The sequence below is a fragment of the Crocodylus porosus genome, unplaced genomic scaffold, assembly GCF_001723895.1.
Source record: "Crocodylus porosus isolate Cpor-Errol unplaced genomic scaffold, CroPor_comp1, whole genome shotgun sequence".
NCBI lineage: Eukaryota > Metazoa > Chordata > Crocodylia > Crocodylidae > Crocodylus > Crocodylus porosus.
The window spans coordinates 12,517,058-12,527,411 of NW_017728910.1; the positions used below are offsets into that span (position 1 = coordinate 12,517,058).

The 10,354-nt window shown below is 44.8% G+C and overlaps 1 protein-coding gene across 3 annotated transcripts in view; it reads left to right on the forward strand.

The window, feature by feature from the left end:
- The first annotated feature begins 7,790 nt into the window (after window positions 1–7,790).
- LOC109308411 (multiple epidermal growth factor-like domains protein 6) overlaps window positions 7,791–10,354 on the forward strand; it is a 291,549-nt gene continuing 288,985 nt past the window's right edge. For all 3 annotated transcript variants that reach the window (XM_019532693.1, XM_019532694.1, XM_019532696.1), the window contains exons 1-2: window positions 7,791–7,922; window positions 8,660–8,769. In XM_019532693.1, the coding sequence (XP_019388238.1) occupies window positions 7,819–7,922; window positions 8,660–8,769 (214 nt within the window). In that variant the 5' untranslated portion in view covers window positions 7,791–7,818. The remainder of the gene's footprint in view (window positions 7,923–8,659; window positions 8,770–10,354) is intronic.

Below are 10,354 nucleotides of genomic sequence, written 5' to 3' on the forward strand. Positions count from 1 at the left end.
CCGCAGTCTTTGGTTCACTGCGTGGATCCTCCTCTCTCTCCTCAGCCCATAGCCTGAGACTGGGAGGATCGACGAAAACACCACCTGAGCTCCCAGACCCCTAAGCCCCGCTCCCAACTCCCTGTAGCATCTCATGACCTGGCTGGGGGTGCTCCGAGCCGTGTCATTGGTGCCCTCGTGAATAAGGAGCATGGGGTAGTGGTCTGTGGGCCGGAGGAGCTGCGGGCAATGTCTGCTGAAGACCACAGTTGGTAAGAACATCTTGGAAACTTGCAGAGAAGCCTGTGTGTGTGTTTAGCAGATCACCTGAGATCTCGGGGGCTACTTGTGCTAAAATCTGCTTATCTCTTTGGCTTGCTGCCCTGTAGGTTTTTCCATAGACATGAAACCTATGGATTATGAATGGGGATTTACCCTATTCATGATTTCACATTTTTTGTGGAAACCATGGAAAAGAAAAGTTTCTGCAAACCCTGTGAAAATGGTGATTTTGATCCCTGTGCTTTTTTTGGCACAGAATTGGTAAGAAAAAGAGAAACTTACTAAAAATAAAATGCTGGCTCCCTAGTGAGAGCCAGCAGTCTGCAGCAAAGATGGTGGCTGTCCTGTCACCTTGCTGCTGATTGGCTGATAGATCCCCATTGTGTGGCCCCATCCCTCTCTACCAATTAGCAGTGGGGGACAGGGCCTTCAAGGCCCCTCAGCTCATCAGTAAGGATGAGTTGGAGGGGGAGGAGTTCAACAAAAAGACCCTGAAAATTGTGTTACGAGTGGCCCATGATTTCCTCCCCCCCCCCCACCTCTTGCCGCAGCAGGAATGAAGTAGATTCCTAATTATGTATAATCAATCTGTAGGCAAAACTAGTATGATGTTTCTGGGTTTTTTCCCCTCTTTTTAAAATAATAGCTTAATTGGAATAACTACCAAGTAAGAACTTTGGTAGTCAGGGGTGTGTGGGTGGGTACCTTTTTTTTTCTTTCCTCTTTCCCTATTTTTAGCTTTACTTCTGTGAATTTACAGCAAAGAAACTGCCAATAAACACTGAATAGCCAAGTAAAGATAATCTCCAAGTTCATGTAATTGTCTGTTCATTAGAATCATAAACCCAGGAGTTGGAAGTGTGCAGGGTGTCTTTTGTTTAAAGGGCAGTTTCATAATGCAAATATTAAAACTAAGGTTTCTGGTTTTCTTGAGTCAGACTGAGACGCTAATAATAGCATTTGTGTTAGTTTTGGCTAATGGGCAATAGCCTTGCAAAAAGGTTTTAAGAGGATTGCTGTATCAATCAAATGGAAAAACACAATGTAGAAGTCCACAGAGGAATGCTCGTTTTAACATTTTAAGATCCTATTAACAAATAGCATCTGTGAATAAAAGCTATGGGTCTGTCTGTTTTTATAAACAGATCCTTGAACCCACTTGTAGTTTTGCAGGTTTTAGACAAAGGGAAATATTTGGTGGCAGACAGTAATTTTAAAATATTTTGTGAACAAATGTACTCCAGTTCTTAAAAGTTAAACCAGTTTTATATGTAACATTAGTCATCCTGGCTGCCTCACTGCTGTGAAGCAAAGGCAGGGGCATAACAATACAGCTGGACACCTGGGACCTCTTTATGGCTTCTGCTGCACCACCAGTGCAGTTGTGTCGCTGTGGCAGCCGTAGGCTGTGCTCATCCCTCCTCCTCCCATAATATGCCCCACCCTAGTTAAGCTACAGAGGATGGGGATAATGGGTGAAGATTGTTCATTATTGAGAGAGGGGTGGTTTTGCTGTTCTGCCGGTTGAAGAGGCAAGTGGTTGCAAGTCTTTGCAAATCTGAAGCTGGCAATTTTTAGTATGGTCATTTTGGGATGATAGCGACCATAGGGATTTAAAACTGCGTCTTTGCACAGGACCCCAAAGGGTGAAACCCATTGCTAAGTGGAGGATTACATGGGAAGGAATTACTGCAATTTAATTTTAGAATGTGTTTTTGTTTGTTTGTTTGCTTGTGTTTTATCTATCCTCTAGCGTCGTCATCAACCATCTCTTGATTCAAGAATGATCTCTACCAGTGCTCGTTGATGGGTCTTGAGGTGACTTCAGAGTCCAGTTCTTGAGCCACAGAAGTTGCAGGTCTTGTCCCAAGGGAGAGTGGGCTGCAGGCTGGGATTCCTCTGCTTTTCCTTCCTATGCTGTCTCTTCTTAGAGAGCAAGATGTTTTACCTCAAAACAGCTGCCACTTGGTTGAGGTTGTGGTACCATTTGAATTGGTCAACATTCAGCTCCTCCCAAATCTTGATGTTGGCACCTGTTTGGTTGTTTTTGAGGTATGCCTTCTTGCAGTGTTTCCTCTGGCCACTGCAATATCTCAGGCCATTACTAAGTTGGGAGTAGAGCACTTGTTATGGGAGTTGAGTTGGGCATCCTTACACAATACCTGGTCCAGTGAAGCTGGTGCTTGAACCAACTCACTTGACTTCAGTAAGGATGCTGGCATTTGTGTACCGATCTTCCTAATTGACATGGAGGATTTTCTGAAGGTATCATTGGTGTTATCTCTGCAGGCTCTTGAGATGGTGACCATAGGTCACGCATGTTTCACTTCTGTAATGAAGAGTGGGGATGACGACTGCTTTAAACCTGGATCTTGGTGTCTTCCATAGATTGGGATGAATAAAGACATGCCAAAGCAATTTCCTAAAGGAGGCACTTGTACCCTGGATCCTGTGCTATATCCCCTTACCAGTGTCTAGCCTCTAATATTAGTTCAAGAACCACATGGATAAGGTTTTTTTTGTTGTTGTGGGCTTGTTAATTGGTTCATTTCCCCCCTGCTCTGTGTAAAACTTAAACGTATGACCCTATGCTACTGCATTGCTTTAGTCTATCTGAGTCCTAGTATTGATGTCCTGATAATATGGAGGTAAGGAGTGTCAGGGTGGGGGTCCATAAATAATTATAGCACTTGTTGGTTGCCTGCCTCTCCTGCTGAAAGTCTACTGCAGATGAACATACAAGTATCTGGAAAGCTTTAAGCAAATCTGATAAAAGGGAATATGCATGAAAGATCTGATAAATGGAATATCCCTTACAGTAGGAGAATGGGACTAAAAACTGCTTTTTCTAATGCTGAGTAACTGAAGTCCATGTTATCTAATGGTTAGATCAAAGCAATGGGAGTGAGTGATTTTTGGTTTTGTACTTCACTGCCATCGAACTGCAACTTGGCCTTGGGCAGGTCTCTCAAGCTCTCCTTTCAGTTTAACTCATCTGTAAAAATGATCGTAATATTTTCCTACCTTCCAGGGGCTTAAATTCTGTAAACCGCTTCAAGATTCAAGATGAAAGGCATATTTAAAGGGTGGGGGGAGGGGACCATACCTCATGTGGTGATGGGAAACATAATGAGGAACTGAAAAGTGCTTTGAGCTCTTGAGATAAAAGGCGCTATAAATCATAAAGCAAAGTATTAACAGTATCCAGTATATATTATGGTAACTCTGACTACCAGCAGCTGTTGGGCTGAATGAGTTATGTCATTATTTAAAGTAAAAGAAGAATATTTTTTGTTTTGTAATATAGTTGTGCTTCCGTGTGTATAATGTTTATTGACAAAGGACATGTCTGTGTGCATGTGCATGTATGGTGGGGGGGGGGGGGGTTACATAGCCATGAAGCTTGAACTGAGGCTCTAATAGTTTTTATAAAAGAACTTTTTAACCCATTACGTTTTGCTTCACAAGTGCTAAGTAGTGGATGCTTATACATATAATAGATATAACACCATTTATCAAACTCAAACTTCCAGGATAGAATATTGATGTGTTTGTTTGTCAACTGACAGAACAGTAGGCTGATATTTAGTTCTTGATTTTAATTATTTCATTATTAGTTCCTAAAGCCACTTCAGGTACTATTGAAATTATTTCTGCAATCCCTTTAACCGGGGTACTTCTTGCTCTTACTCCTTAATGCAGTGGGCTTCCTTTTAAATCTTGCATCCGTCCCAAGCTGTAGCTACTGACTTAATACAATTACTCAGAATTTACAGCACTTGTACAATGAAATCAGAATGATCACTCCCTGACTTTTTTTTTTTTTAATTCTTCTTGTAGAAGTGACAATGTAAAATAAAATCCTCTCCTCATTTAAACACGACCAATTCAACTCGCCTAGTAAAACCTCTGTACTTTTTAAATTATTTTTTAAGGTGGAATGAAGATCAAACTTCTGTTCCACAAAGCGCTACTTATTTACCATGCTTTTTGTTACTAAAGAGATCAGCACAGAAAGACTGCTCCAGAACTGCTTGGGGTTGTTGTTTTTTTTTTCTTCCAGTTCTGTAACCAAACTGAAAATCATTATTCGCGTTATTCTGATTATAATTATGACTTCAATTTTTCAGAAAAAATAAGTTGACTAAATACAGGGAGAATTGGCAGTGCACTTTATAAGCAAGAAAGATTTTTAGCCTATTCAGAAATTTCTTGTAATGCAAAATGAAAATTAATATTGGAAATGCGTTTAACTGTAAAACATATCTCCTAGAGACTATTGTTTGCCTTTGGGAGTATTTTATCATAGATACATTATTATAAAGCAAAGCAACTTTTCCATACACTTGCAATGGTTAGCATAATTTCCTTTTTTGTATTTCATACCAGTGATAAAAGGAAAGCTGACAGTAATAGTTACTTTATTAAACAAAAATGACTTCCATGGCTGTAGCCATTTTTAGAAGTGGCTATATGTGTTATATCTGCCTTGTAAAAATTAAAAAAAAAAAAAAAAAGACTGTTGAAGTCACTAGAAGTTTTGGAATTAGGTATTTAGACCTCATTTTGAAAGGAATTATTCAAACCCTTAACTTTTGTGGAAGGGGCTGGTCCAGCTGAACACACAATTTTATGCAAACACTTAAACTCAAAAAAAATAAATAAATAAGTCTTGGCAGCATATGGGCCTCTATTTTGAATCAGTACTGAGCATGAGAAGTAGAGTGAACTGTTTAATAGCATGAGTGAAATTCTGTGTCCGGGAAGTTGATGGAAAAACTCTCGCTGACTTCAGTGGGCCCATGTATTTCAATTGCAGGCTCTTCTAGGGACTAGCGTCCACACTCTGGGTGCATCCACACATGCAGGCACGTGTTCTTGCGGCAAGTCAAATAAAACAGTGCAAATTTGGGGTGTTTTGCCTTGGCGCACGTACTTGGACATGGACTTTGTTGTGAAGCAAATCATGCCACTTGGGGCAAAATAACTGACTGGCTTCTCTCAGATCTGCAGCCAGGCACAGCTAGAGCCCGGGACCAGCACCTGTGCTGTCCCCATCAGTACAAAAAGCTGCCCTGGCAAGTAGCTCAGGGCTACTTGCTCCCAGGAGCTTCTGGGGCCCAGGCAATTGTTACCCGGGGACACTACCCCTTGTGCCAGCTGGACTGCTGAAGCAGCCCTGAGTTCCCTGCACCCTCTGCCCACAGCAGGGGTCTGGCAGTGGGGGCTGCTGCCTGGCTGTGACCTGCTGCGCACCTGCCAGACCTGGATGGGGACTGCACAGCCAGTGGAGGCATCTGCCTCTCTGGGCCAGCTGCCAGTGAGCTGTGGCTGCACAGCTGGCCTCTGTGCAGCACTACTGCCATGTGTGCCCCCTGCCTGGCCATCTGGGCAGCTATCTCCGGGAAGATGTTCTGGGTGTGGTGGCCTGCTTTGAACTGTCAAGTCTAACCTAGTGCAGTGCAGCGTGGAGCTGTGCGCCTTCAGGCAGCCCTGGGCCACTTGGGCTGTTACCTGGGCCCCGGCACCACTCGCAGGGACCACATGTTATGCCAGGCCAGGTCCTGCCTCCATGGAACCAGCTCAGCCTGAGGGTATGCAGGGCCCATGGAGGCAGGACCTGGCCTGGCATGACAGATAGTCCCTGTGAGCAGTGCTGGGCTCTGGGTGACAGCCCAAGTGGCCGGGGGCTGCCTGAAGGCACGCAGTCCTGACCTGCAATGTGCTGCTCCAGACCCACAACAAGTGGCACAGGTGCCACCAGGACTATGCGACACCACTGGGGACTGCAGAGGTAGCTGTGGGCCCTGTGTGGGGGGGAGGGGGTAGTGCCCTGTGGGGGGGTAGAAGATACACCCCTCCTGAGCAGCCCCCCTCCACACAGCTCCCCCACACCCCCAAGCTATCCCCACAAACCCCTCACCTATATACCTGGCCCTGTGGATCAGGAGTGAGGGGACTGTGGTAGGCTGTGGGTTGAGAGTGAGGGGCAAGGGCAGGGGCAGGGCACTGGCATCTCAGTGCTGCTCAGTGCCACGTACCCTGGTGAGCAAAGGGGGTAGGGTTAGCTTTAATTTTTCTATGACAAAAACCCCAAAAGTAAATGCAAAAGTGTATAGATATTTAAAATTTATTTTATTATGATAGAGACACTGGTAGGTTTCCAAATTACTTTAAACTTGTAAATGTATCAATAAAATAGAGAGAGATCAGTTGGGCAATATATAGTGGCATTTCATTTTAATAGCAAAAGAACACTATTTTGGGTCTTTTAATGTGAGAATTTGGGTTTCTTATCGGAGAACTTGCAATTTTTAGATGGGGAAAACCAGAGTCCGTGCTGGTGAGACAAGTGGCAAGACCTGGGCAGAGGAGCTTGTTCAGGGCCAGCACTGGAGACCCAGCTGGAGGGCAGATGAGGTTGCTGACCGCTTGGCCATTTGGGGCCAAGAGGACACACTTTCATAGTTTCTAGGGTTGGAAGGGACCTGAGCAGATCATCTAGTCCAACCCCCTGCCATGGCAGGAAAGAGTACTTGGACAAACGACCCCAGCAAGGTGTACATCTAGCTTCCTCTTAAAACCCCCGGGGTAGAAGCCTGCACCACTTCTCTTGGAAGTTGGTTCCAGACCCCAGCCGCCCTGACCGTGAAGTAGCGCCTCCTGATATCTAACCTAAACCTACCCTCTGCCAGCTTGTGACCGTTATTCCTGGTCACTCCTGGCAGTGCTCGGGGGAACAGGGACTCCCCCAATGCCTGCTGGTCCCCTCTGACTAGTTTGTAAATCGCCACTAGATCCCCCTCAGCCTTCTCTTGTGGAGGCTGAACAAGTTCAGGTCCCGTAGCCTCTCCTCATAGGGCCTGCCCTGCTGACCCCTGATCATACGAGTGGCCCTCCTCTGGACCCTCTCCATGCTGTCGACATCCCTCTTGAAGTGTGGTGCCCAGAACTGGATGCAGTACTCCAGCTGCGGCCTGACCAGTGCCGCACAGAGGGGGAGGATCACCTCCTTGGACCTGCTCGAGATGCATCTGTGGATGCATGACAAGGTGTGGTTGGCCTTCCTGACTGCCTCTCCACACTGCCGGCCCATGTTCATCTTGGAGTCAATTAGCTTCTTCAAATAAATTTCACGCTAGCCCTCCTGGTGTAGTTCTGCACTCTGTTTTTGGGTAAAATGGTTAAGAGTTGTATCAGCACAGCTGCTCAGTGGCCAATATTTTTTCCATCCTTACATGTGAAAATTGGTATCAGAAGTGCTTTCACACATGATTTCATCTTACTGATCAGATGAAGCACAATCATGGCCCAACTAAAATCAGAGAGAGGTGGGCTAGGATTTTACCCATTACAGCAATCTGTAATCACTTGAAAGAGATGATCCCCCAGAAATGTCACACAATTGCTCAAACATTTTTGAATAACAATGTAGTATAGAACTGCATGCATTTCTCTAGACTTGACTTTCTCAAGCATTATGTACAATTATTATATTTCTTATTTGTGTGTATCTCCCTCTCAAGGCCAAATGTATGTCCAGAACAAGAGCTTGCAATGGTGGGATATCAGCAGCCATGTGTTCAGGCTTTTACCCGTATGATCAAGGTGTGGAAACAAGGCTGCACAGGGCAGAGATGGTGTGTGAGCCATGAGAGAAGGTAATGTATAATCTGTAACTAAGTTATAACTCTCTTTAACAAATGCTGTATTTACTCCAGAGAGCAAACATAGCAATAACTTTTCTTCCCCCCCCCCCACACCCAAACTTTTTTTTTTTTAAATTGTAGTAGTCATCATGAGATTTTTACAGCCAACTTTTTTCTTTTATGTTTAGGAATTTGCATTTTTGTCACACAGAAGACTGTGTACATGTACACGCAGCACTAGTTCATGGCTTTAGTAATGCAAAAGATGTTGGTAACATTTGACTCATGTTCTTCTTGCTGGTTCTTTAAGTTATCCCTATGACTTCAGTGAATTGAGGCCCTCTTGTTGACTTCAGTTGGCTTTGGGACTGGGCCCTAATAACAGCAGCAGAGGTGCTGTCTTTTTTCCATTTATGTTTAGAACAGATAAGGGATTATTCCAAAGGAAATGAGGAAAAAATTGGTCACTGGGCAAAAATACACTAGCTCTGACTGAGGACTGAAAAAAATGTTACTGGAAACTGCTTGGGATATTTGAAGGAGAAGATTGTGTCACACGATTGGCAATTGGAGATTATTAGGGTACTTTCACATTATATTCTTTATTACAAGAACAATTTGTATAAAGAAAGCATGTCTATAAAAATGGTGCTCATGTCTTAAGAACTGTATTCATTGCTGCTATGAATTGAATAAACTGCACAGAAGGAAGCTGGGATTGTTCTCTTACACTGGCTCTTATTTTAAAGGACTGGGTATTACACGGTCTACAAACAGGTGTACAGAATGGAGCATCAGACTGTCTATAAGTGTTGCCCAGGGTGGATGCAGCAAGATGATGAGCCTGGCTGTTTGCGCTGTAAGTTGGCTGGTTTTATTCTAAACTGAGGCAAGATGGAATAGTTTCATCACGTAACCATGTTTTCTTATTGCATTGACCCTCTTAGAAGGATCGCTTTTGCAGATGAGATTCTCTTAATTGAGAGAGCTTTTCTTGTTTTGTCTCTTTAGAAACTGTATACAGTAGCTCTAGCTACCTTTTTTAAGATGGCCAAGAGTATTTTACATGAACAACAGTCATAATTTATTTATTATTCTTTAAACCAAACAGGCCAGTCCTAGACTCAGAAGTGTAGCAGGGCACTTCTGCCTTGGGTAGCTACAAAGCATGGGGCAGTGCCATCTGCCTCTGTGTTGGTAGTGACAGCACAGTCACAGCAGTGACTGACAACAGCTCTTTTTACACAAAGGTAGCACCTGGGATTGCTGTATCAGTTGTCCTGTGCCTCAGTTTACACTACTGCCTATGTTGGTACATCAGAATTGGTCCCGTTCAGAACATGTGTAAATAGATGCAGATTATCTGAAATAAACTTTGCTTGGTTACAATAGCATTGAATCTGGCCATATGTCAGTATCTGGCCATAGCAGTGCTTTTCAACTGGTGTGCTGTGGCTAATTAATATGCTGTGATGACTAAATAGTTACGGAAGACTCTCACGTGTGGTGGCTGTGAGGGGGAGGAAGGGGGAGAATTGGCTGAGCAGAAGGAAATTCATCTACTGCACATGTGTTGGTTGTGGGGGATGTGCAGTTGGAGCCTCTGAATGGCTGTGCTGTAGAATTTTGCCACGGCAGTGAGCTACAGTGAGCTGATAAGTGTGGGGATAAGTATGCCTTAACAGGTGTGCCATGGAAAATGTTTATTAATGTAAGTGCCTTGGGCTGAAAGGGTTGGGAAACACTGCTGTATAGCACTGGCATCTTCTCTATGATGCCAGCACTCCCAAAACTTTGTCCAGTTTTGGGCCCCTCACTTCAGAAGGGACGTGCATAAGCTTGAGAGAGTCCAAATGAGAGCCACCCATATGATCAAAGGACAAGAGGGCCAGCCTTCTGGTGAGATGCTGAGGGACTTAGGACTCTTCAGTCTGGAGCAGAGAAGGTTCCTGGGGGACTTGCTGATAGCCTACAAGTTCCCTAGTTTCTAGGGTCGGAAGGGACCTGAGCAGATCATCGAGTCCGACCCCCCTGCCATGGCAGGAAAGAGTACTGGGGTCAAACGACCCCAGCAAGTTGTACATCAAGCCTCCTCTTAAAGACCCCCAGGGTAGGAGCCAGCACCACTTCTCTTGGAAGTAGGTTCCAGACCCTAGCCGCCCTGACCGTGAAATAGCACCTCCTGATATCTATCCTGACTCTACCCTCTGCCAGCTTGTGACCATTATTCCTGGTCGCTTCTGGCAGTGCTTGGGGGAACAGGGACTTCTGCAGTGCCTGCGGGTCCCCTCTGACTAGTTTGTAACAGGCCACTAGATCCCCCCCCCACCCCTCAGCCTTCTCTTGTGGAGGCTGAACAGATTCAGGTCCCATCGCCCCTCCTCATAGGGCCTGCCCTGCTGTCCCCTGATCATGCGAGTGGCCTCCTCTGGACCCTCTCCATG